At 36.7% G+C, this 27748-nt stretch overlaps 4 protein-coding genes across 6 annotated transcripts in view; 3 read left to right on the forward strand and 1 right to left on the reverse strand.

Moving 5' to 3' along the window:
- The first annotated feature begins 530 nt into the window (after positions 1-530).
- On the forward strand, positions 531-8533 carry si:ch211-225p5.8 (uncharacterized protein LOC555567 homolog). The gene is made up of 6 exons (XM_044358182.1): positions 531-1050; positions 2155-2321; positions 4099-4333; positions 5972-6131; positions 6487-6548; positions 6732-8533. Exons 1-6 carry the CDS (start codon positions 978-980, stop codon positions 6779-6781), a joined length of 747 nt encoding a protein of 248 aa, XP_044214117.1. The 5' UTR covers positions 531-977; the 3' UTR covers positions 6782-8533.
- A 216-nt stretch (positions 8534-8749) lies between these two features.
- LOC122987932 (potassium voltage-gated channel subfamily E member 1) lies at positions 8750-10538 on the forward strand. The gene has a single exon (XM_044359980.1). It carries the CDS (start codon positions 10110-10112, stop codon positions 10536-10538), a length of 429 nt encoding a protein of 142 aa, XP_044215915.1. The 5' UTR covers positions 8750-10109.
- A 297-nt stretch (positions 10539-10835) lies between these two features.
- On the reverse strand, positions 10836-14961 carry dnajc28 (DnaJ (Hsp40) homolog, subfamily C, member 28). Its single transcript, XM_044359979.1, has 2 exons — positions 14833-14961; positions 10836-12150 (listed from the first exon to the last, which is right to left on the reverse strand). Exon 2 carries the CDS (start codon positions 12135-12137, stop codon positions 10989-10991), a length of 1149 nt encoding a protein of 382 aa, XP_044215914.1. The 5' UTR covers positions 12138-12150; positions 14833-14961; the 3' UTR covers positions 10836-10988.
- Positions 14962-15888: 927 nt separating this feature from the next.
- The window catches only part of LOC122987727, a 133499-nt gene continuing 121639 nt past the window's right edge, over positions 15889-27748 (forward strand). For all 3 annotated transcript variants that reach the window (XM_044359744.1, XM_044359745.1, XM_044359746.1), the window contains exons 1-13: positions 15889-16555; positions 17905-17952; positions 18234-18535; positions 19042-19315; positions 19627-19664; positions 20337-20625; positions 20999-21042; positions 21558-21834; positions 22550-22597; positions 22965-23008; positions 23370-23646; positions 23995-24038; positions 24429-24714. In XM_044359744.1, coding sequence (XP_044215679.1) covers positions 17943-17952; positions 18234-18535; positions 19042-19315; positions 19627-19664; positions 20337-20625; positions 20999-21042; positions 21558-21834; positions 22550-22597; positions 22965-23008; positions 23370-23646; positions 23995-24038; positions 24429-24714 — 1933 coding nt within the window. In that variant the 5' untranslated portion in view covers positions 15889-16555; positions 17905-17942. The remainder of the gene's footprint in view (positions 16556-17904; positions 17953-18233; positions 18536-19041; positions 19316-19626; positions 19665-20336; positions 20626-20998; positions 21043-21557; positions 21835-22549; positions 22598-22964; positions 23009-23369; positions 23647-23994; positions 24039-24428; positions 24715-27748) is intronic.

The following is a 27748-nucleotide window of genomic DNA, read 5'->3' on the forward strand; positions in this document are numbered from 1 at the left end:
GTGTGTATGTGTATATGTGTACAGGCAAACTGTTGCATATCTGTGTGTGCGCTGAAGCCATGGGTTGTTAAGATGGTGACTTTATTTTTTCTTTTACCATACACTACGTATGATTTTATTTTATTTTATGTGGAACCGCTGGTCAGAGTCCAGAACAAATTTCCCTACAGGGACATTAGAGTATATCTTATCTGATCTTATTATTATAAGACCTGCATGGCTGCTTGCTGCACTCTAAGCACGTGTTTGTCCAATTAATTTGTTTAACAAAACATGTCAGGGATGATTTTGCATGTCAGACCTGCTGTTCTTGTTTATGAAAGGATATATTTAAAAGTATGAACACAGTGCAGCAATGATAATATTAGGGAAAGAAAAATTGAAAAATTATTCACTTTATACTATTTTCACTTTTCATGTATATATAATAAAGCACCACATAAAATCCTTAGGGTGTTAGAAACTTTTCCTATTTGAAAGCATACTTCTTTGTCACTCTGTAAATCAGAAGAGAAAAAGCTTCAGTCTTGCTTTAGACAGTTATGTTATAGTTATGGATCAAGTCTCATCATCTCAGGTTTCCTGCGGGCTTTCAACACTCTCAACGTCCAACTCTCCTAGATTCACACGCTCTAAATATAGCTGCCTTAAAGTCAGACCGGACTGCAGGGGAGACTTAACGCTACTGCTAAGAAACACGGCAACCCCAGTTTTTTTAGTAAACATTTTCTGTGATGTGAGGCTTTCAGTCATTTTTGGCCCATGTGAAATATAAGACTGGACTGGACAACTGCTAATTGTGACTGTTGAATTCATGGACTGACAGCCTGGATAAAAGGAATGACTCTCATGTGGAAAATGGAAGCAATCAGGAGTCAGGTGGCATTATTTCAGTAATGCCATCGTAATCGCCGTAGATATCTCTCAGGAACAAAACAACACAGGTTTATGTCAAGAAAAGTTCAATATTTTGTTAAATGGCTCGTTCAAAAGTTGCTCCAGCAGAAATGATTTGCCAGTTGCCTGTTTTAGTAGTCTTCAGTCTTTTCGGTAAGTCCAAAATCATTTATGTTCCTGCTGTTAGTTATGAGAACGACTGATGTTGGTGGTTTACGTTGCACATTTTAGAGTGAGCTTTGTGAGTGAACTGAATTCCCTTCTTGTCAAGGTTCTCAGAGCTTTCTGAAGTAACGAACTTTAAAGGAATATTTTTTAAAAGGGGCTGAACCGTTAGAGAGGATATCAATAGACTGTAAACAGAATGACAAGTGCATTTTGTATAAATCATTTTCAGGATCAGAGTAAAGTGTATTATAGCATGATTAGTAAAAATCTCAAGCAGAGTACTCTCACTTTAAATGAATTCTTAAAGAAAAGAAAGTAAGGAATATACAAAGAAAATACAGAAGCGTTTGAGTCTTTATTTTAAAATCACACATCCCTAATTGGTTGACTATTCCACTTTGCTTGCCTTTCATAAAGCACTAAGTAAGGATCTCATTAGGATCTGGGACTCTGGTTCAATGAAACTCTCACACAGACAATCAGCGGCTATGGTAGGAGACACATTTCCTCAGAGAAAAAGGAAGCTGAGACATGAAAGACTGCCTCGCAGAAACCTTCAAACTTCAAGTATCTCTTATCATTGTTGCTGACAAATCTCCAGAAACTATAGTATTAATTTGAATTATATTACAATTTTTGGACGTTTCATACATATCTCTTACTGCACTGTAACTTTTATTCTCCTGTTTAATGTTTTTTACTCATTTTAACTTATTTTTATTGTTTACTATGTTATGTTTACTTTTAAAATCCTTATGTTAAGCGCTTAAAAAACACTGTAAAGAATTGCCTTGTCGAAAGCGTCTACTGTACAAATAAACTTGCCTTACCTTGCCTAGTGAGAGATTTACACAAAAAATAAAACCACTTTTTGATGAAAACACACCAAGAAAAAAAAAACTCAAAAATGTTTCCTTTCTGAAAGTGGGATAAAGTCTACTGTAAATGGTAAATGGTAAATGGTATATGAAGTTGTCTCCCTTCTTTAATCATCTCTTTTTTCTTCAGATTCTTGTTCTTTTTAATCATAATTTTTCAACTCTTCTTTCCTCTTCTCTTCTTCCCCTCCTCTTTTTTTTTTCCCTGCAGTGTTTCAGTGTCACGGCGGCTGTGCGGAGGTGGACTCCCTCACTGAGGCTGTGGCAGGGGAAGGATTCCTGCTGGGCTGCATCTCCTGTAAAAGAAGAGAGGAGGTCTCTGCCCGGGCCACTGTAGACTGGCACTTCAAACCGCCAGGAGAGGAGGAGTTCAGACATGTGAGTACCACCGGCTCTTTGAAGGAACTGCTCTGAGTTACGGTACGAAAAGGGAAAGGCTCTCTTCTACTATCAAGATGCTGTTGAGCAGGGCACTCAACTCTGAAACTGTGCCACTGAAGCTGATTATTAAGGACTGATGTACATTTTAGAAGGCCTAACCTAACTTTTTTACTTATTTTTTTTATGTGTTAGTATGGAAGAAATAAAAATGTACCATAATATATTAATCACTATATATGAATTATTACACCATCATATTATATTTATATATCTGTACATGAAAAGTCTCTGTCTTTCTTTTAAATATGAAACTGAAATCATCTAAAATAGAATATACAACTAAAACAAACTTAATGCTAAATTAATATTTTGTTCACCATATTATCATCGTCATGGCTTACCAGTTTTGTTGAGAGAAGTTTTTTAGATTTTAGGATTTTTATTGGCAAATTTTGGTCGCAGCAACTTCTATATTTCATTAGTTGCTAGGAAACTTCTCTCACTCTGACAGCTGACTCAGGCTCTTTCTGCAGGTCCGGTATCATCTTGTGTTGCAGCTGACAGTGTAATATCACCTACTGTAGACTATAATATTCTCTCCTCTAATATCTCTTTGACTGACACGTCCCTTGACCGTCTTTCATATTAGTCATGGAGCACTTTGCTTTAGAAGGACGTTTTTTTTTGCATCTAACTTCATGTCAAAGCATTCCCTCTGTATTTCTGTCACACTACAGGGCTGCTCTGATAACATGTCATTGGCAGCTGGATTCACATTTTACTACTGACACTCCTAAACTTATTGTGGTTTTGTCTGCTGGTTTCTGAAAACAGGACTTGAAGCTCTGCGGTGTGATATTCTTGTTTTTACTCTTTTTCAACATTTTGTGAATGAAAAACACAAATGGAACATAACATGTAGCTTTTTATGGCAAATTTAGGGGTGTTGAATATGCTAATGATCAAATATTCAGTGTTTCCATTTATTGTCATTAAGCTTTGGGGCTGATATAAAGCCTGATATACCATTGACCTTGAATGCACAGTGTATATCTTAGACTGCATACAGTCTCCAGTGTTATTCTGCTGCTACAACACAATGGTAAACATTCGCTTCAATGCTTTGCATGAGAATAAAAGGAGCAGTAACCCCTGGCACAGAGGTGATCTTTCATGCAGGTGATTAGCTCTCAAATACTGATGCTAGTCCTGTAAATTTGCTCTACACAAGCTGTTGATTTCCCTTACATTAGGCTACTTTTTCATAGTCAGTAACTTTTTACTGATGTATTGTACTTAATCATATTTGAAATTGCATTGTGCAGCTCCCCATGACATTTTGAAACTGGGCAGCGGTTTAACTGGCCATTCTTGGAGTGATTTACGGTAAATAATCAGTCAGTAATGAAGAAAAATTCAAAGGTATCACAGTTATGAGCTTCATTTGAAATATTCATGTTTCTAATAAAACAAATATTTTTAAGATCTCCATGAGAATGATCAAATCCAATGTTATCTTACATTGAGTCAATTTTACAACTCGTTGACTTAATTACATTTCACTTTTAACCCATGTGGATTTTTACACCTTATTATTATTGATACATTATAAAATATCAGCAGTAGTTCTTTATGTGAAGGGGCACACTACACTATTGACCATTTGTAACTATACATTTGTATTACTGCATTGTATATAGAGCTCAACAAACCTTCCTGGATTACAAGAATATTTATATATTTTCCATTTGTTTCTTTTTTTTGCCCCTCTCAGATCTTCCACTATGACTACCCCAGTGCCGACATCCTCCATGATGATTTCAGTGACCGTCTGAACTGGCATGGGACACAAAATAGTGATATTCAGATAGGAGCTGTTTACATTAGCAACGTCACCTTCAATGACACGGGAACGTACCGTTGCACCATCCACCGCACACTCTTCCTGCCACTGTACAATCAGGATGTCATTGTGGAGAAGGTGGTGGAGCTCAGTGTAGTGGCAGAAGGTAAGGTGGGGAGTACCTGTGAAAAGAGTGGCTGTGAGTTTCCCCTCCTCCATTTTGTTGTATATTCCCTTTCTCCTATTTTATATAAACCATATTCACAGTTTTCCTGTCAAGATCTTTCTGTCATTAAAGGGGACATATGCTTTTTCTGTTTTTTTGTTATATTTATATTGTTATGATGTCAGATATCTATGCTAAACATGCTCAAACCTGAGGTTAATGTATATAGAAATGCTCCCTGCAAGTCAAAAGCCAGGGCTTCAACCTGCTCTGAACGCTGCATTTGTAAAGTTTTTTTCTACATTGTGGTTTTCAACCAAGACCATAGTCTTGGTTCAGTGTGTGGATCCAAAAATGATTCTTGAAACATTAGCCTAAGTAAAAGCCAGGAAAAAAAGCAAGAGGTTAAAACAGAAGGCAGCTCTGATACTAGTTTACCATCCAATGTCATATGAGCTGTACAGTACTTGAATTCCACTGCTTCTATCAAACAAGCAATCGCTCAGCAGCAGGCAGAGCAAAGGGAAAAACTTGCACATCGTCACATCTTGACAAAGACAAATTTCCTGTTAATGTGTGCTCCACTAAATCTTTCCCATAAACTTTACAAAAATATGGACTTTCTTCTCTCCTTTATGCTTGGTTTTTTTTTTTTTGGCCTGGGGTGGTTCAAGATTCAATATGTTTATTGTCACTCTGGTTATACAAGCACAATGGTGTGAAATACTGTGGCTGGGAGGCCCTATCACAGTAAAAACAGCAAATAAATATATATATAAAGACATGGTTGGAAGGATGAAATGTGTAGACTGTATTGTTTGTAGTATCTACTGTTTGAATATGGAAATGGAAAAATATGAACACTGCATTACTACAGTGGCATTTTGATGGATTTGCATTAACAAATTGTTGCTGTTTTTATGAGTTTCTGAAACTAAAGTAGGGAAATGAAGTGGAGCCTGGCGGAGTTGATGTGGGTCAAACAAGGAGCAGCCAGCCACTATGACTGAGTTACTTGTCAGTCAAGCAAACATGCTCCAAAACATATTTTTCTCTTCATAAAGAGACAAAGAAATGTTCTGTAGAGCTGTGAGTAACAAAACAAGCAACAAACATAAGCTCGCCCAGAAGTGAGACAGGACTTTGACTCTCTATGAAAAATAAATGTATGTATTGTGATAAATATTACAGTGAGCTATTGAGAGCTGAAGATGGGGAAAACTAGGTTTACCTTGAGTTTCTGTTGAGAAATTTGGAGTTTTGTCACTTTAAATATACAGTAGTCTGAGCTCCTCTTGGATCTTGGAGCATCTAGTGGCCAGTAGAGGAACTGAATTTAGCTGCAGTGGTTACCAGTTGATATTTCCCTGTTCTGAAGCAATATCAGCTTTTAGCCATAAACCATGAATGGCAGGGCATGCTATTGATGAAAAAATAATAATTTCATTTATACTGTAAATTTGTAACTGAAATCCTTCTGAACTTTGGTCCTCCTGTTGAGGCTTATCTCAACCAATGAGATTTCTGTCTTAAGAGCAATTCTGAAATACTTCTATGACTGAGATTAAATACACAATCTAAACCTCATTAGACATGCTTTCTTCATAATGCTACACATTGTCGGTTCCTCCTTTCCAGCCAATCGGGAGCTGACATCGGTGATCTCAGAGATCATGATGTATGTGCTGATTGTGGTTCTGCAGCTGTGGCTCATTGTGATTCTGGCCTACTGTTATAAGAAGATTTCAGCTGAGCATGAGGCTCGGGAGGCCCGCAAAGCTCTCAGGGCTCAAGCAGAGTGAGTCATTGGTCTGTTATGTGATGTTTTACGAGAGCGATTCATTTCTGATCAACATTTAAGCATTTAATTAACATACAGTATATTGCACATACACTAAAGACTACTGTAACAATGTCAGGGGTCCTAAAGAATGCCATATAATTTCATACATTACACATTGTAATTAATTATATAACCAAATAATGATGATATCTAATTCTGAAAACATCTTCACCACAATCAGCTTGATTTAGCAGAAAAATACACCAAATTATTTGAATAAATTTGGCTTTCATAAAAGTAACCAGACTTTTTTGTTGTTGCTGCTGTTTCTCACATCTAAATAATTCCCTTTTTCTTTTTATATGTCCAGACTGTTAGAATTAAAGGACATCTGTGACGGGGTGCAGCTGGAGGTGGCATACGTTATTAAAGGTGAGTGTGATTTTAGATCTCCTAATATGCTTTACCTTACAAGTCACCATTATACAGATTATTATTACCAGCTTGCACAATATCAGATTCAGGGAAATGTGATGGTATTACACATAACAAAACACGTCTTTCTCTTTATCTGGCCTTTTTTTGTGCTTTTACTTGGCATTTTGTATCCACCAGATAAAAAAAGATCATCTCTGCAAGAGTCAAGCTCCGTTACTGCGCCATGAAATTGCTGGAATAATTTTACAAAATTACAAGAGGCTGAGTTTGAATGTCTTGGTCACACAGTTTGATATGTATATTTTATGATTAACTGTGAAAGAAAGAAGCTGATGGTACAGATGACAGTACAGAAGGTGGGACGGATTTCCTTTATACATCAGTGAAACGGCGTATCTAAGGTGTCCCATAGGAGTAATAAATGCTTGAAAGTTTGTGGATTTGAAAAAAAAGTTGTTGTTTTTTTTGTTTGTTTTTTTTTAAAGATTTTTGTAAACAAATGGCCTTCAAAGTTAGGAATGGATGATTATTTTCCTTTTTATCAATCAATCAATTATCTTATCAGTTGTTTATAAAAGTTGTCTATAAAATATCAAAAAATTACCACAGCCCTAAATAATGCTTTTAAACTGTGTATTGTGTTTGGAAAAAGTCCAAAAAACACAACAGAAAACAATGAGGCATGCAGAAAAGAAAGCAAAATGTTTTCATGAAGATACTGAAGGACTTAAATGGTTAACTGAAAATAAAAATTTCTGTCACTCATCTAGTCAGTAAATTAACATTTTTTAAACAGTGACATTGGAAAGTTATGTTGATATAGCAGCAGTTTTAAAATAAATGGTTTCAGGTAAACTGGTGACCCACTGGGCTGAGGTGTGTAACATGTACCACCAAAAATCTACTTGCCATGATTTGAAGGTTACAAGTGACAAATGAGGCGTCGAGGTGTTATGCCAAATGTCATGATTTGCATGAAATCATGCCAAATTAGAGTTCTTCAGTTTCATTAATATGAGCTCCAAAGTATTTGAGAAATCTTATTGTCTTGAGATTTTGCATGAAAGCGAGTGTGGCAACCCTGATATCATGGCATTGCGCATCAGCATCTAATGCAGCTGCTCACTCACAACCAGCTTCAGGGTTTTTAGGTTTAAGCAAGATGTCTTTACTTACCAGTTTCAACTGGTAAATCTGAACATGTACAGTATGTTTGTCCCAGTCCACACATCTGTCCAAGTTTAAACCTGAATAAAGTAAATGTTTTAGATCATTGTTGTCCACTGCCATTGGCCTGCTGTGTTGGCAAACACTTCTTAGTTTGTTTGTTTGTTGTTGTTTTTTTTTACATACAATTAATGTATTTTAAATATGCTGTATATACTTTATTAACAGACAGCCCACTTGAAGAATTGCTTAAGAGATCATTATCTTGCAGGGGCATTGCTCCATAGATCCTTTACTTACTGCAGGAACCACTGTGCAACCCTTTGATCAAGGTCAAAACACATTGGACAACAGACCTGGCTATGGACATACCTCTTGATGATTGGAAACCATGTTTGGGTAACATTAATGCCATGTATAAAGAAATGGGCAACAAGTTTATCCTACTGAAAATAATACACAGCCAGAGACACTGGGGGGAAAGCTTGCAGAATCAGCTACAACGGCTCAGCCGGCTGGTTATAAGAGGGTCACTTATCTATATCACATACTCTATATTGAGCAAACGTGATCAATATGTTCACACGGGGCCTTTTCATCACCTGGCCATCTGTAAATTAGAGGTCAATTTAGTAATCCAGTGCTATGCTTAACCCTGGAGAAGATGTCAGTGTGTGTGTGTGCATGTTTTTCTATCTCTTTTGTACATGTATGTACATGGAGTGTTAATATCTGTATATTTATCTGTTGAGTGTTTGTCTCTGTTTTCTTGTTCAAACTTTCAATAAAATGTCCATTATAAAGAAAACATACATATACTTGGTCTGAAAATGTTTTGGAGAAAATACAACATTGAATTTTTTGACCAGACTTTGTCCTCTGTTGTGCCTGCTAATCCTCCTACAGAATATGAATACAAAAATATACTGTTCATTGTAGGTTTCAGGCAGCAAACACACACACATACACACACAGTGAGTTAAAGGACATTTAGAGGTGATTGTGTTGTAACTCAATCTTGTCTTGAGCTCTGTGCTGCAGTCTGTCTCCTGTCTGAAAGCAGCTTTGTTCTCCTGCTGCAGCCCAGCACCGTCCCAAAAATGACCACACACTCCTACCGATTCACTTCCCAAACACTGCAAAAATATTTTAATATGAGACACCACATTCACTCTTCACTATTGTTAAACATGTTTCGAGATCATCTGGGGTGAGAGAGCCATAAAAGATGATGGTCCTCCAAACAGGTGGAGCATGACTGTGACAAAATAAACAGACTTTGCCACAATTAGTAGTAACACAAATGTGTTAAAGCCAATTCTATGTGCTCTTCTTATGGTTTGCGTGACATCTTAACAGAGTAATACAGCTTAAATTAAGTCTGATGAAAATATCATAATTCTAAACATGCTCACCTACAGTAAACTGTTCAATGTAGCTGATTGCACCAGTACAGGACAGTGGTTTGAGTCATGCTACACCACAGCCTCACTACACTGAGCTTTTAACCTTGCCCTGTGACCTCCTCCTTTCATTAAAAGTGTTGACATGCTGAACATGCTGCGCATCTCTTCCACGTAAAAGTACGAGCATGAAGGTGGGCACATTATGTGACTAAAAGAGAGAGAGAGAGGGGGGGTTATGTTTCAATTCAAGGTGTAGTTCGGTAAACTCAGGCTGCCAGCCGAAGTCCAGCAGGAGACATATAACACAGAGATGAAATAATCCATGTCTGCTGATTCCAGATCTTTGAAAGGTAGGCTTTTCCTTCTACTGTACGATACTCAAGTAATGATGTAGACATCATTTGTATGATTTAATTTTATTATCACGTCACCTGCATTCTCGTAACACCGAAACTAACTCTCAAAGATCAGCCAAAAAATGGTGTATCCAGTATTCAAGCTCAAGTTTGGGTAGAAGTTAAGAAATAAATTTTCAATGCATGATTTGAACATATGAAGACAAAGAAAATGTAATTTAATACATGTTCATTTTTCTGAGAAATGATTTCCTTCTCTTGGGTGAGTTTTATTTACCACTCCATCTTTTTTTCCCTTTTAGTGTCTTAATATGCACCTATTCTGTCCAAAGTAGATTTTACGGGTAAACATCTAAAATCTTTCAGTAACTTTTGAGTTTTGTCATTTGCAAATCAGAAATCATGCTTTTCTTATTTGTCTGTTGCTCCTTGGGATGCTGTGGGTAGTAATTCAGATTAATGAATTTAATCATATTAAATAAACACTGAAATATAGTATATTTTCTGCAGAGATAAAGTGGAGGATGATGTTAAGCAACATATTTTTCCTATGAGATGAGGCTTTTACTTATGTCTTCCTCTCCAACCTCTGTTGCAGTTTGTTAAACATCCAGCAGAGGTCAGCCATGTCTCACATCAACACCACCCAGCTACAGTCGCTCCTGCTCTCCTTCTTACAGCACTGCCTCAACAGCACAAGTGTACTCTCTCCACCGATACCTCAGAACTACACTACCCAGCAGGCTGTGCACCACACGAGTGGAGCCAGGGATCACGCTCAGTCTCAGGGCATCATGTATATTCTTCTGGTGGTTGGCATGTTCAGCTTCTTCACGTTCGGCATCATGCTCAGCTACATTCGCTCCAAGAAGCTGGAGAACTCTCACGATCCGTACCACCAGTACATCGCCCAAGACTGGACCAAGGTGATGACTCCATCTAGGGCTGTGGCTCAGGCTCTGCACAGGGCAGCTGCAGATAACGGAGCCAGCAGCAAGGAGCCGGTCATCATCTGCAACCCTGCAACAACTGGAGCAGCTGGCAGATTAGAATGAGATGTTCAGTTTTTTTTTTACCCAGATTCAAATTTTACTACTCTCAACACCAAAATGTTATAAGAGTTTTAATTAATTTAACTTTTAATATCACATAGCAACCAAAAGTTACAATGTTAGATTCATATTTTCAGATTTGTAATTTCACAGAAACAACTTGTATCATAAAATTGCCTCATGTTGTAACCTGCATTAAAAACACATGCAGTGCCTCACGTTTTACAGTCAAAGCAACCATAACTGTTCAGTACTGTTCTTCCACTGAAATTAAATAAATTCTTACATATCTGGACAATATCAGTAGTAACAAACAGTACAGTTTATTGAGTGGCATCATTGTAATGGACTTTAGGCAAATAAGCAGGTGAGCAAGTCTGTCTGAAACATAATAAATAAAGCACTGATCTCAAATACTCTTTCTGTTTACTTAGATTCAGAGTTTTAGTGTTTTCATCTGAGCAAATTGCGCATCCAAGACATCAGGCCTGGTTTAGTGTTTATAGGCTTAGCAACTGTGTTGGCTCTTTTTTTCTCCTCCTTCCTCCTCTCTCTCTCCCTTTCTCTCTCCCTCTGCTGGTCCAGTCTGTGTTGACGAGCTCCCTTCTCGGCGCGGTCGATCTCTCTGGACGAACTGAAGTGAACCATTTGCATCTTGAGCATCGGTACGATTAGGTTGTAATTGTCCACCATCTTATTAAGTTTCACCAGCTCTTCCTCTACGGATGCACACAGCTGCTCCCATTGGCTGCGCTCTTTTGGGGTCATGGGGTCGCCCAGCCTGGCCCTCCCTTCCAATAACCTATTTCTGATCTGAGCAGTAGTCTCTCGGATGTCGCGTTGTGTGACGACCCAGGGTGGTTGGTAACCGTTATCGATGAGGATGCGGTTGAGGTTGTGGGTCATAGGATCAGCATATGGATTGTGCTCAAACTTGTTGAGGGGTTTTCCAGCTCCACTCAGGTTCCTGAAGTCTCCACGGGCCATGGACTCCTGGATCAGGTCCTCCACCAACCTTTCAACAGCCTGGGTGATCTTGATCTTTTTGCTCCGCTGACGCATGTCTCGTTCCACCAGCATCCCCTCTGCAGCGGCTGCCCTCTCGTGCTCCCTCTGTCTATAGTTCAAAACCTGCTCTGATGCCCGATCAACACGAAACTGCCTGTAGTGACGCTCACGCTGGCTGGGTGTGCCTGAACCAACACCCTCATAGCTGAGGTAGTGTCTATGTTGAGGTGCTACGCCTCTGGACTCATCTTCCAGTTCTTTCTCCTCATCAGGTCGCTTGGTCTTGCTCTGATGTGCAAGCACAGCGCGGTAGGCCTCCTCAACCCGAGCAAAAAGGGCTGCATCTGCAGTCGGAGCCCCAGAGTCCGGGTGGTAGAGTTTGGCCAGGCGCAGGTAGGCCTCCTTCACCTGTGCAGGACTGCTGTCTCCCTTGTCAGGCAGTTGCAGCAGCCTGTAGCTCTCCTGCAGGCTGCGGCTGATCCGGGGCATGGAGCTGAACGCTCTGCGCAACAAGGACTGTCGAGACAAGACAAGCAGAAAACGGCCATGGTAGAAGTCACTGCGGGAAACCAGGAAGTGGGAAGTGCAACTCATTTCTGGCACACTCCTGTGGAACCGAAAAGCAGAAGTTATTAAAAAAAGACAACCAGTGACATAAATGTGCTTTAAAGACAGGTATGTCATTGTGTTTGGCAGGAGATATCTCAAAGAAGCAAAGAAGTAAACCTTTGTGTCAGGAGGGAGTGACGTATCAGAGTAAACAACCAGACTTTTGAGTTTGAGACAGATGACTGAAAAACACAGCTGAAACACTTGCTGTGTGACGCAGTGTTAAATAAAGAATCAATAGTCTCATCAAAGTAGCAAACCAAATTGAAGGAGATAGTCAGGTCCAGCTTTTTGACAGTTATAACAAGGCCGAGGCTATCCTGGCATGTCCTAATTATCTCTTGTTCAGGGAGTTTGAGTTTCGGGTTGCAGCTTTTCCACTTGACATAATGAGCTACCATATTTGTGCACATTTACAACGCGGGTAGTACATTTTGATTGATATTTACCACATTTCAAAATGACATGTCTCGCAAATCCCTAACATTTTGTTGACACTGGCTTTATTTAATCATTTTTTGGGGTCCCACAGACCCCTCTGCTGTATGTGCAAAAAATGAAACGTGTGTAATAGAAATATTAGCTGATTTATTTCCTTCATATATTTTTTCTTTTCTTTTGACTTCATTAAAACCCAATATGTAGAAAGTATCAAAGCGGTAACCCTTCCATAAACTGGACTTGTATATTTAATAAGAGCAGTTTTTACACCAAATAAGTAGAGCTGCAATGATTAGTTGAATTATCGATTAATTGCCAACAATTCAATTAATCACCAACTATTTAGATAATGGATTAATCATTTTAAGTCATTCTTTAAGCTTTTCACATTCTTTGGTTCCAGCTTCTCAAATATGAATATTTTCGAGTTTCTGTGACTGTAAACTGAATATCTTTGAGTTGTGGACTGTTAGATGGGACAAAAGATGACATATGAGGACGTCACCTTGGGCTTTGTGAAACAATGTTTAACATTTTTCAATATTTTCTGACATTTTACAGGCCAAACTAATCGATTAAGAAAATAATTGACAGATTAATCGACAATGAAATTAGTTGCAGCCCTACAAATAAGGAAATTTAATTTTAATCTCATGTTTTTGTCGTATAGATTTGTAGATTTGTCGTATGAGTTATGTATGAACAAATATTCACATTACATTTGTTTGACATAAAGTAATTTACAGATAAATAAACATGTATTATTCTACATAATGATTCTGTTAAAAAAAAAAACTCCAATAACTGAAATAAAACTAGACTACTCATGTAACTTCTTATTTGGGAAAGGTAGAGCTGTGTAACAAGTATTGTCAACACCAGTGGTGAAAAGTAACTAAGCATTTACTCAAGTACTGTACTTAAGAACAATTTTGAAGTACTTATACTTTACTTGAGTATTTCCATTTGATGCTACTTTATACTTTTACTGTATAGAGTGAAATATTGTACTTTCTACTCCACTACATTTATTTGACAGCTTTAGTTAGTTTTCAGATGAAGATTTGACACAATGGAGAATATAACAAGCTTTTAAAATACAACTCATTGTTAAAGATGAAACCAGTGTTTCCAAGCTTTTTGGCTTTTGACATCTTACCATAAGCAGTGTGTAGTCGGGGTCACATTTCAGATGTCTATGAATTGTTAACAGCTCCACCAAATAGTGATTTTTCCCTCTAAACTTCTCACATGGTTTCACTTCAATAAATGTTCAAATGATCCAATATTTCACCAAAAATCAGAGATTAGAGAAAAAGTCTATACACTGAAAACAGATTTGTGTGTCAGAACTTAGTTTTTTCTTCTTTCCTCTCCCATTAATCATCTCATGACCCCTCAGATTAGAGGGGTCTGACCCCTAGGTTGGGAACCACTGGACTAAACTAGCTAACTGTATATAAAGTAGTTCAAACTAGCTCCACCCATAGCAGCCACAACAGTTACATGCTGCTTACACACTGATGCTTCAATATTAATAATATAATGATATTATATATATAATATTGTCATATATAATAATATATGAGTCGGAGGGACCAAACCACTACTTCTACAGCAATACTTTCACTACATTTTGCTGCCAATACTTGTGCCAATAATTGTGAATTTTTACTTGTAATAGAGTATTTTTACATTGATAAGTAAAGGATCTGATAAAGTTACTCCAAACAGGAGTAATGACTCATAAAATCAAGAAAAAATATTTAACAAATCAAGCGGATATTAACTTTTATTGCATCGGTAGCGAACATGAAAAAGCTGCTAAAATTATCACAAAAAAAAAAAAAACAACGATGAGTTTTGTTAATCTTTTTAGACCTAGAAGTACCATAAAAAGTTAAGGTCATACAGTTGTGAAGCTGTTATGAAAGGTCCATGACATAAGGTCAACGCTTAAGACAAGCTAAGCTAACTAATAGCTTACAGTTACAAATCACGGGAAAATAGCACAGTACGCTTTTTTTCTGGGTGTATTTTCCCTTCAACGGCCAGGTATATATGTTGGTAATCAGGACACAGAAATCCACATCAAGAACTGTTATTATAAAATTAAACTTAAATTTGATGTAGCACTAGGTGATTCATTGATTGCGAGTTAGTTAAAGCTACGGATTAAGAAGTTAGCAGACAGAATCTAATTTCAGATCACAGAAAACTAGTTGGCAGCAGTACAAACCTGTTTACAGCACAGCTGCCAGCCAGCAGTCACTGTACTGTCTAAGATCCACGTTACATGACCCACAACGTTACACACACACAGAAAATCATGTCAGCTGTTTGTTTGGTTTGTTGTTGCTTCCTTCTTCTTCTTCTTCTTTGAGTTTTAATGGCGGTTGGTAAACCAGCTTATATGCGCATTACCGCCACCTACTGGCCGCGAGTGTGGACCAGTAGATTGGCAGAAAAAGACTAAATTTTTTCTATTATTCCTGTAACTCTTAAGTAATTAATTAGAAGACTGCATACTTTCCATGATGTCTTTCCTTGCAGATTCCCCTATGTAATATTGTATTTTCTATTATTTAGTACTGATATTAATTCGCTTCTCTCTTCATCATGTGGTGTCCAGTTTATTACAGTGTATATATAATCCAGTAGGGTGCTTGCCTATTCTATGGAGTGTTTGATTTAAACCTGTATAGTATGTTGTATTGTCAGACCATCTCTTCCCTTGGGGTCCCCCTCTTTATTTCACCAACACCTACATGTTTTTGAATACTGTAAAGATGTCTTCCTGTGTCAATTAAGTCACATCATTCCTGCCAGATTTTGTGTATATGATCTTTTATGATAGTTTTAAACTCTACTTTACTTAGTGGCTCTTTTATATCAATTAACTGTAGTTTTAATGATTGTTTAGCCAATATATCTATTGTCTCATTTCCTTTCACCCCTACTGCAGGAACCCGCAGGAAGGAGATATCCAATCACATGTATGTATATATGTATATATAATATATGTATCCAATGTAACCTGAGTAGCACATGAAAGATTTCATACACAACATCCTGCCTGCATGACGACTTTCCAGACTTAATGCTTAAAAGTGCCGACAAGCTATCAGAAGTGATTAATAGGAATATCTTTTGTTGGTTTAGGTCAATATAGTTTGTGCTATTGTCAACTTTGGTACCAGTTTAGGTTATTATTATTTACCCTTCAAGGAGGGGGAATTCAAAATCATTTACAACAATATCCAAAGGTAGGCTATGATTTGCAATGCAAAAGTTGATTACAGGAACAAAATATTGTTTACAATGCTGCATTCAGTTTAATGTACATTTCGAGTAAAGTAGACTAGGTGTAATTGAGGCGAGCAATGTGTTAAAAATGATTATTGATCTTTCTTTTACAGTATTGAACGTGTATTTGAATGAACAAATTCATTACAAAAGGTTGAATCACAGCGCATTTGGATCTGGTTTCCAAACAGGAACATAGGATGTAATCGACTGCGTAGTACATCATAACTTTGTCATATTATAGGAGGAAAAAAGATATGATTGCCTTGGTTTTTAGACATTCTCAGTTCAGTGCAATGAATAATACGAAGTTTAATAACAAAAACAGAAGAATAAAAGCATTTATTTTGAGAGATGAGACGTGTATACTAAAACGATAAGTTAGACAATCCACATGTTGCTATTTTTCTTTTATTTAGGTGGACAAAGCGTAGCAATGTCGCTCCACCTTCGTTGGATGCATGCGCGGCCCCTTGCCCAGTTAGACATTTCCTGTATATTATAAGCTAATCGGGGCACGTCACAGACAGCAGCACCAGGATTACAGTAAATCTCGTTCATGGACACAACAATGAAGGATTTGCCGCAATTAATTTAGAGAAAAAAAGGAAGATTTCACATCTCAACGGCTGGAACGACAAGATGTTTTTATAACGGTAGGTCACAATGTTTTCAAACGGTACTGCTTCTTTTTAACTTTCACTTTCATCGTCCTGCTTCCTCTGTAGAGTTATGTTTGTGTGTGAAATTTGTTTCAATGGTACAATAAAACATTAGTTAACACTTTGTTAATGTGAGTTGTTTGCTACTGGACAGTTGATGAAACGTGAAAGTTAAGCGAGTGTGTGTGTGTGTGTGTGTGTGTGTGTGTGTGGGCGCGCGCGCGCGCGCGCGTGTGTACGCATGCGCGAAAGCCCATGCAAGGCTTATTGGTGTTAATGAGAAAATGGCAGTAGCAAAACACATAGGACTGCAACAATTATTTTCATTATCTATTATTTCCTTGATTAATCGATTCGTTAGAAAAAGAGGAAAGTGGTGAAAAATGTTGATCACTGTTTCCAAAAGCAACAGTCCACAACCTAAAGAAATTCAGTTTACTATCATAGAAGACCAAAGAAATCAGAAAATATTCACATTTAAGAAGCTGAAATGAGATAATTTTAGTATTTTTTCTTTAAAAAAAACACTCAAAATGATTAATCAATTATCATAATAGTTGGCAATTAATTTTCTGATGATCAACTAATCAATGAATCGACTAATCATTGTAACTAATGAATAATTTCATCCTCGATTAATCAGTTGATAATTTTTTGAGTAATCAATCAGTAGTTGGTTCCATAAAATGTCAGAAAATGGCAAAAAAGTTGATCACTGTTGTGATCAATGTCTTCTTATGTCCTGAATAACAGTCCACAACCCAAAGATATTTAGTTTACTGTCCTAAAAGGACCTAAGGAACCAAAAAATCTGGAATCAGAGAATTTGGAAATTTTCTTCTCAAGAATGACTCAAAATAACTAATTGATTACCAAAATACTTGGCAACTGATCAATTAATCAACTAATCGTTGCAGCTCTACAAACAAATACATCTGGAATATTTTTATGCCCTTATCAGAGATTAAAATTGAGAGATTACAGGAAATGAGTGGAAACAGAGGGGGGATATATCTGAAAATTGTACCCGGGGTCCATTATGTTATGATACATCTGTGAGAAATGTTATTTCTCTAAAGAGAGAATGATGTATTCATTTGTGGAAATATTTTCAGGGATTGTTTTTTATTGAGCGAAACATTTGGAGATTGAGAGTATGAGTAACTGAGTAACCTGAGTAAGGTAGAGTAAACCTGTTATAATTTATTTTTTCTTCTTGGTGCTGTGATCATGAAAGAAATAAACATTTTGTTTAAATGCATAATGGACAACAGAGGTATGCATAAAATCTAAGAACAATATATTGTTCTGCAACATTCATTTTTTCTTAAAATGTTTTACAGCTTCATGACCCTCAGCGGCAGCAACTGATAAAAATAGGATGGAGGAAGGTAAGTGCACAGTTATTATGTACGCAGTGATCTCACTAAATGTTACTCACTGAGTTCAGATTGTCTACAACAAGCTAAACGTAAAACCAGAATCTGACAACAATAGTTGAACTGTGGAAGGATATTTTGAACAGGTTATAAAGGGTTTTTGAAATCCACCATTTCAACACTGTATGCATTTTAGTTTGCTACACTTCATATGAAACATGTTCTGATATACGTTGATTATAGCCTCATAATATCTTTCATCAACTTTGTGTCATGTTTCTTTCTCTACTTAGAGATTTTTGTGGATAAACATCGAGTCGAGCTAATCCGGAGAGTGACCAATGTTGCACCAATTTTGGAAGAACTCCTCAAACGTGATGTTATAAATCAAGTAAATTATGATAAAATCAGGGCTAATCATGACTCTCAGGAGACTATGAGGGCACTCCTTAGTGGGCCCTTGGAATCCAGTGGAGTTAGAGGAAAACAGATCTTCCACAAAATCCTGGAGAGAAACGAGCCACATCTTATTGATGACCTCAAGAGAACGGAGAGGGAGACTGTCATGGATGTGAAAGTCATGGATACAGTGCAAGTGAGTAAATCCTTAGTCATCTAAAGCAGTATAATGTAAGTCTGGATAGCTTAGTTTGTGCTTTCAGATAATCACTGTTTCATTTTTGAGACTCAATTGGTGAATACAATTGAGAATCTAATTAAGTGAATATAATGTACAGTATGTAGTTCATAAACACAATACTTTGAATACAGCGTAACTCTGTTCCTTTAATGGAAAATTTAAGGGATCCTATTAAATAAAAATACACATTAATGTCATTGCAAGGATCAATTCTTGGACCCCTTTAAATGAAAATCTACATCCATCCATCATATAAAACATTATTACATGACTTCTATGAAACTCTACTGGAGGGATGAACACCATTCGTCCAAATGATTTTCCAGCATTTGGTGTTTCAGTGTTGGTGGTGGAGAGCGCTGTCTAAATCGTCAGTCATGGTATTCATGGTAGTAGAGCAAACAAACACTTCACATCCTGTCCTGCATAATACTGTATGATTTACCTTTTTCATTTTCCAGGTAGGTTCAATGATGGATAAGAAGCTGCTTATTGAAATATTGAATGATTTGAGCTCTGAGGAGTTTGAGAAATTCAAGTCGCTCATTGAATTGGAGAAAGATTTCCCGCTCATCTCAAGGAGCCGACTGGATGTGGCAGACATGCAGGAAACTGTGGAGCTGATGGTGGAGACGAACAGCCGAGAGTGTGTGGAGGTGACCAAAAAGGTTTTAAAGGAGATGAACAGGACTGATCTGGTGCAGAGGTTGTCAGATATCAGCTCAAGAACTAAAGGTAAGACAAAGCAGACAAAAACATGAAAAACATAAAACTTGCAACAATGCAGTCACATGTGTCTCATAAGTTTTATAGTTTATTATGAAAAGATAAAGTACATTAGCTGGGGTACAATATTTTGTAAGTTTGGGCACAGTACAATAACAAATATATCCAAAACCATTCAACATTGTTGGAAAATCTTCAAGTAGCTCTGCACATTATTATTATTTCATTGTTAAGGAGGGTTAGTGGAATTAAACCCTTTGTATTATAACTGATGTTAAATACATTTCTAATAAGTCTTTTGATATTTATTTTCTCCTCAGAGAAACACTTGGAACATCGTCCTACACTGATTCAGAGAGTGAGTAATGTCACATCAGTCTGACTTTACACAGCAGTAGATGAAGATTGACAATCATCGTCATCTTGAACATTATAATTGATGATACAAACAAATTTTTCCTCACATAAATAGTTCTCTCACAGAACTGAAGCTATTTTCACATGAGGTCTTAAGCAAGAACGTTATTCACTAATAATGTTAAGAATTTGTGTTATATCAACCACAAGGAAAATATATTTTTTTTCTTGATTTATTTTATAACGTTAACAGAAGGTATAATATATGATGACAATAAAAACAAGAAATTAAAGGAAAAGATGCAACCAGCCATGTTCTCACAGCTTCTCTGTTATAAAATCAAAAGGCTCATCACAGTTTTGGGATCATAGACTTGAAAGAGTTACAGCCAGACAGTAAAATAAAGTCATGATCCTGTTTGTACAGATAAAATAATTGTAAAAGAGACAAAAGTTTGATGTTACTAAAGAAATGTAAACACATACAAGTAACAGTTATACAGTATGCGATCAATTTGACAAATATTATTAATTCCATTATTAGCTTGTATAACATTGGTGATGTAATCTCACCACATCCACATTTCTAAAACACACTCATCAATGAATCTGTAATCAATAAAATTAAGAGATTGTACATTTACCCAATGAACATTTTCTTTGTATTTTCCAGGTAGAAACAATGACGTCTGTTATAGAGCTGCTTTTGGAAACACTGGCTGATTTGAGTAACAGGGAGCTTGAGTACTTCAAGCAAATCATCTGGAGTCAAAGTTACCTCTACAAACCCTACTTAGAGATCTCATGGATGCTGCTCATGATGGCAGACATGCAGGACACGGTGTTTATTATGGTGCAGACCTTCAGCCAACAGTCTGTGGAGGAGACCAAGGACATTTTAATTCAGATGAACAGGAGAGATCTGGTGCAGAGGCTGTCAGACAGCAGCTCAGGACCCAAAAGTAAGACAATAGATACAAAAACATATTCAAATCATAAAACTGGAACAAAACATGTGTCTCATGAGTTTATAAGCTATGATATAGGCTATTCTTTATTTGAAATATTATGATTTATAATGTAGAGAAAAGAAGACAATATCAGCTGGTATACATAAGATATTTTATTACTAATGTGAAATATGAAAAGATATTGTGGGACAGGGAGAAAATATTATTAATGAATTATATGTATCATATATATTATATGTATATGTATTGACTGTTGAGGAGGCTTCAGTTTTATTTTGTGTTGAACCCTTTGTATTGTAATATTTTAAAGAACAATATAGCCTGATGTTGATCACTTTCTTTTATTTCTTTTCTTCCTCCTCAGAAAAACACTCTGTGGATGAACACTTGTCTGCACTGATCCACAAAGTGAGTAATGTCACATCAACCTGACCTCATGCAGTACAGCTTTAATTCAATAAGATGCAAATTTAAAATCATATTTATCATCACATTAGTGGTGATTAATGAAACTAAACTCAGTTTCTCGCAGAATTGTGAGACAAAATGCAGAAGATGAAACTGAGAAAACAGTTCCTGACTTGTGCTGCCACCTTCGTTACAGTTCATCAAGAACATGTGATGTTAAGATCAGGTGGCTCATTTCAGTTTTTGACAGCACAGTGTGTTTGCCAGAATTACAGCCTGGAATTAAAATAAAAAACATATCAAGTTTACAGATATTAAAGAATATAAAGTAAGACAAATCATAATTACCAGATGTATCAGTAGTTCAGGTGATCTTGCAGAAAAAACATTTCTTAAAACATTCAAATGTCTAAAATAATGACATTGATACTGTAGATGCAAAGAGATAAATCTTTAATATTCCCAGTGGAGAAATAACATATTTTCTCTTTGAATGTACTCTTTGAATTTTCCAGGTAGCAACAAAGACGGCTGTGAGAGAGCTGCTTTTAGAAACACTGAATGATTTGAGTGATCAGGAGCTAACAAAACTTAAGTGGCTCCTGCAGTTCACTTACTTCAAGAAGGACCTTCCATGGATCCAACTGGAGCCAGCAGACAGGACAGAAGTTGTGGATCTGATGGTGGAGACGTATGGCCAACAGTCTGTGGAGGTGATCAGGGAGGTTTTCATGGAAATGAAGAAGACAGATCTGGTGCAGAGGCTGTCAGAGACCAGCTCAGAACCCAGAGGTGAGATAAATAAGACAACTGCCATGTCACATTAATTTATAATAATTAATAAATCTGCAGGAGTACAAAATATTAGATAAAGTAATGAAGCAACACCATATAGGCCACCATGACAGCAGAAATATAGATTTGACTCAACACCTCCCTGACACAATCTCAACAAAAACAATATGAGCTTCACAAAGTTAGTTGGTACTTCATTTCATATTTGAAGTGGTTAATTGAACTAATTAAATTTACTTGTACATACAAAAATCAGGACAAAGATCACTTCAGAGGGAAATGTTAGAGCTCATTATTACCAGTCTTGTGTTGTATATGGTCAGATAGGAACTTGGCTAATGTTGTCTACATCATTTCACTTGAATATGTTGTGTTGTATTTTTGTATAGCTACGATTTGACTTAAACTTGGCTCCACTATGGACACTCATTCTCATTCATCCCCTCTGTGATTTCTGTAACCAAGGCCTCCTCCTGTCTTCCATCCACACACCTGTAATCCATCTGTGTCATGTGACGTGTGCAGTGTCTGTGTATTTTATTTTAACACCCTGATTAAGTGTTTTCTCAAACCACATTGGTCTCAGCCATGAAGTGTTAAAGGCTTTTTATTATACTTGGGAGTCAGAGTATTATACTCTGGACAAGTACACATAAAGGTTACACACAGTGTCTTTATTATGTAATTACAATGTTCATTAAATGTGTTTCAGCTGCAGGATCATCAGTTGAAGCATCTGGTGTAAAAACCACAGAGGGAGGTAGGTACCATAAAACATTTGAAACACTAATAACAAAATTACAAATATTATTCCTTTAACTAGGAGTAAAGATGACAGATTTGAATCCTGTCCTCAAAGCTCTGTAGTTATTTTAATCTACATTTCATTATGTGAAACTTTAACACTGAGTTTAATAACAAATGTGACGTCATGTTGATAAGTGTTCATCAGGTGAAAGTGGTAATTGATTTTTAGGATGTTACTATCGAGCAGATTTTATGTTCCTTTTACAATTAATCCTTAATATTACAATCATTTTGAAACAAGATAGTCTGATAGTGTCTGATTATATTACCTGGTGGTAAACCAGGCATTCATGAGTCTTGTTTTATTTCCTTCTCTTCAGAGAAACACTCTGTGGATGAACAGTGGCCTGCACTGATCCAGAGAGTGAGTAATGTCACATCTGTCTGACTTTACAGATACAACTTTCATTCAACAGATGCAGGAAAAAACATGTTCAACATTATAAATGATGATACAAACAAATTCCTGATTTTCACCAGCTGGTTCTCTCAGAACTGAAGCTACATTCAGGTTGCATCATGTACACATGAGGACTGAAGCAAGAACGTTGTTAACTTATAATGTTAAAAATCAGTGTTACCTCTACCACTGGTGAAATGTAAACTGTATATATCCACATTTATAAAAACACACACATTGATGAGACATAAACAGAAAAATCTGTAATCATCCCAGCTGAGAGATTGTACATTTGCCCAATGAACATTTTCTTTTTATTTACCAGGTAGAAACAATGACGTCTGTTATAGAGCTGCTTCTGGAAACATTGGCTGATTTGAGCGACAGGGAGCTTGAGGTCTTCAAGAAATTACTCCAGAGTCGAATTCACCTCCGCAAACCTTACTTAGAGATGCTCATGAGGGCAGACATGCAGGACATAGTGTTTATTATGGTGCAGACGTTCGGCCAACAGTCTGTGAAGAAGACCAAGGACATTTTAATTAAGATGAACAGGAGAGATCTGGTGCAGAGGCTGTCAGACAGCAGCTCAGGACCCAAAAGTAAGACAATAAAGACAAAAACATATTCAAATCATAAAACTGGAACAAAACATGTGTCTCATGAGTTTATAAGCTATGATATAAGCCATTCTTTATTTTAAACATTATGATTTATAATGTAGAGAAAAGAAGACAGTATCAGCTGGTGTACAAAATATATTTGATTGCTTATGTGAAATATGAAAAGATATTGTGGGACAGGGAGAAAATATTAGTGATGAATTATATGTATCATATATATTATATGTATATTTTTTAACTGTTGAGGAGGCTTCACTTTTATTTTGTGTTGAACCCTTTGTATTGTAATTTTATAAAGAACATTTTATTTCCTTTCTTCCTCCTCAGAAAAACACTCTGTGGATGAACACTTGTCTGCACTGATCCACAAAGTGAGCAATGTCACATCAACCTGACCTCATGCAGTACAGCTTTAATTCAATAAGATGCAAGTTTAAAGTCATATTTATCATCACATAAGTGGTGATTAATGAAACTAAACTCAGTTTCTCACATAATTGTGAGGCTTTTTCAAAGTATTAAGTAAAAATGAAAATAAAAAACATAAACAAGTTTACAGGTATTAAAGAATATAAAGTAAGACAAATCATAATTACCAGATGTATCAGTAGTTCAGGTGATCTTGTAGAAAAACTTATTTAAAACATCCAAATGTCTAAAATAATGGCATTGATACTGTAGATGCAAAGAGATAAATCTTTAATATTCCCAGTGGAGAAATAACATATTTTCTCTTTGAATGTACTCTTTGAATTTTCCAGGTAGCAACAAAGACGGCTGTGAGAGAGCTGCTTTTAGAAACACTGAATGATTTGAGTGATCAGGAGCTAAAGACACTTAAGTGGCTCCTGCAGTTCACTCACTTCAAGAAGGGCCTTCCATTCATTCCATGGATCAAACTGGGCCCGGCAGACAGGACAAAAGTTGTGGATCTGATGGTGGAGAGATGTGGCCAACAGTCTGTGGAGGTGATCAGGGAGGTTTTCAAGGAAATGAAGAGGACTGATCTGGTGCAGAGGCTGTCAGAGACCAGCTCAGTACGCAAAGGTGAGATAAATAAGACAACTGTCATGTCACATTAATTTTGATAATTAATAAATCTGCAGTACAAAATATTAGATAAAGCAATGGAGCAACAACATATAGGCCACCATGACAGCAGAAATATAGATTTGACTCAACACCTCCCTGACACAATCTCAACAAAAACAATATGAGCTTCACAAAGTTAGTTGGTAATAATAATAATAATAATAATAATAATAACAATAATAATAAACTTTATTTATAGAGCACCTTTCATGACATAAAATGCAGCTCAAAGTGCTTTACAAAAGAAATATACATACATACATGCCTACACACAGACACACACACAGACACACAGACACACATACACACACACACACACACACACACACATGTTCCTTTTGCAATTAATCCTTAATATTAGATTTATTTTAAAAGCAAGATAGTCTGATAGTGTCTGATTATATCACCTGATGGTAAACCAGGCATTCATGAGTCTTGTTTTATTTCCTTCTCTTCAGAGAAACACTCTGTGGATGAACAGTGGTCTGCACTGATCCAGAGAGTGAGTAATGTCACATCTGTCGGACTTTACAGATACAACTTTCATTCAACAGATGCAGGAAAAAAACATGTACAACATCATAAATGATGATACAAATCAAATTTCTGATTTTCACCAGCTGGTTCTCTCAGAACTGAAGCTACATTCAGGTTGCATCATGTACACATGAGGTCTGAAGCAAGAATGTTGTTAACTAATAATGTTAAAAATCAGTGTTACCTCTACCACTGGGGAAATGTAAACTGTATATATCCACATTTATAAAAACACACATGTTGATGAGATGTAAACAGAAAAATCTAGCTGAGAGATTGTACATTTGCCCAATGAACATTTTCTTTGAATTTACCAGGTAGAAACAATGACGTCTGTTATAGAGCTGCTTTTGGAAACACTGGCTGGTTTGAGTAAAAGGGAGCTTGAAGACTCCAAGGAAGTCCTCTTGAATCACTTGAGGCTCACAAGACAACGTTTTGACATCCAATGGAGGCTGCTGATGACAACAGACATGCAGGACATAGTGTTAATTATTGTGCAGGAGTATGGCCAACAGTCTATGGAGATGATGAAGAAGGTTTTAAAGGACATGAACAGGCTTGATCTGGTGATCTGGTGGTCTCTGGTCTCCTCAGAGAAACATTATGTGGATAATCCGATCCAGAAAGTGAGCAATGTCACATCTGTCTGACTCAATACAACACAGCTTTTATTCAATAGTTGAAGGTTGAGAATGATCCTCATCTTGAACATTTTAAATACTGATACAACCCAAACTCATGATTTAAGCTGAATATTTTTCACTGAAGCTGCATTCAAGCTACAATTTTATCCATCAGTAATGTTTCATATCTTTAACACTGAGGATTAGATGAGGAAATGTCAACATATACATTTTTCCTGAGTTTCTTCTTCAGCTTTGACAGTGATCTCACAGATAAACATATAACACCCACATCTACACTTACATTCATGAGATGCAATGAGAAACTATTTTAGTGTTTTTTTTCTAGTGGATTGAATATACTGTATGTCTCATCAATGTTTTGATTATTCCAGGTAGCAACAATGGCAGCTGTTAAAGAGATGCTTTTGGAAACACTGAAGGATTTGAGTTTTCAGGAGTTAAAGAAATTCAAAGAGGTCCTGCGGTGGACTGTCTCCCAGATGAACCTCCCAGACAGCTCACTGAGGTTGAGTTACACAGCAGACAGAGAAGCCATAGTGAATCTGATGTTGCAGAACTATGGTCAACAGTCTGTGGATCTCATGAAGAAGACTTTCAAGAAAATGAGCAGATCTGATCTGGTTCAGAGGCTATCAGACACCAGCTCAGGACCCAAAGGTAAAACAAAGAAGACAAAACTGTCATGTTACACAATCACATTTGTCTAATGAATACATCTAATGATTTATTTTAAAAATGTACAGTATATCTGCTTGAGTGCAAACTACATTTAATCACAAATGTAAAGTGTGAGAAAAGTAGCGGGCAGGGGGCAACAAATCATTAATTAAATCAACACGTCTCTGACATGTAACATCTGGTAGGAATCTAACATTAGAGAGCTAGGCTATCTTCTACTTTGAGTGGAAGTTAGTTAGTCTAGCTTGCTAGCTTACACTTTCTGAGTGGAAAACAAATTTAACAGCACAGTGGATACTCACAAATATTAAATAATGTAAAGTGACAGACCTCTTCAGTTGCTAATGTTACATAACCAAGGCTATGTGGTATCATCATTATCAGACTACGACTTTCTCCAGTCAGTAGCACAGTAGGGAAGTTAGCATTGCAGCTCTCAGATGTCAGTCAGCCACTTTACAAATACAAAAATGGTTTTCTCCTCTTGGAAAAGTGAAAACGATGCACAATAGCTGCAGCATCATTTTAGATCATATTTCCTTCCAAACAAAGTGAGGAGAATTCCAGTTTCAGTTTGACTTTAAGGGGAGGAAAAATGTTAATGTTTTAATGATATTCAAAGGTTTTATTTTCTATTTTCTTTCTCCTTAGAGAAGCAGAGGTCTTCACTGCCCCAGAAAGTGAGTAATGTCACATCAGACACACTTTACACAACACAGCTTTCATCAAATAGCTGCTGGTTGAAAATGATCCTCATCTTGACCACTTTAAATAATGATACAAACCAATGGTATCATTTCATCAGATGGTGCTCACTGAACTGAAGCAGGATTCTGATTGAGATTTTGAGCTGAAATATCTTATCCACCAATAATGTTATAATAGACAGACACACACAGACACACACAGACACACATACACACACACACACACACACACACACACACACACACACACACGTTCCTTTTGCAATTAATCCTTAATATTAGATTTATTTTAAAAGCAAGATAGTCTGATAGTATCTGATTATATCACCTGATGGTAAACCAGACATTCATGAGTCTTGTTTTATTTCCTTCTCTTCAGTAATAATAATTCCCTCCCTTCTCTTAATAATGATACAA

The sequence above is a fragment of the Thunnus albacares genome, chromosome 8 (genome assembly GCF_914725855.1).
Source record: "Thunnus albacares chromosome 8, fThuAlb1.1, whole genome shotgun sequence".
NCBI lineage: Eukaryota > Metazoa > Chordata > Actinopteri > Scombriformes > Scombridae > Thunnus > Thunnus albacares.

Bases quoted from the DNA above. Each gene is read 5' to 3' on its own strand.
- LOC122987932 (XM_044359980.1), top strand. From the start codon at position 10,110: ATGTCTCACATCAACACCACCCAGCTACAGTCGCTCCTGCTCTCCTTC.
- dnajc28 (XM_044359979.1), bottom strand. From the start codon at position 12,137: ATGAGTTGCACTTCCCACTTCCTGGTTTCCCGCAGTGACTTCTACCAT.
- si:ch211-225p5.8 (XM_044358182.1), top strand. From the start codon at position 978: ATGGCTCGTTCAAAAGTTGCTCCAGCAGAAATGATTTGCCAGTTGCCT. The intron at 1,051-2,154 runs GTAAGTCCAAAA...TTTTCCCTGCAG, and splicing joins AGTAGTCTTCAGTCTTTTCG to TGTTTCAGTGTCACGGCGGC. The intron at 6,132-6,486 runs GTGAGTCATTGG...TTATATGTCCAG, and splicing joins GCTCTCAGGGCTCAAGCAGA to ACTGTTAGAATTAAAGGACA.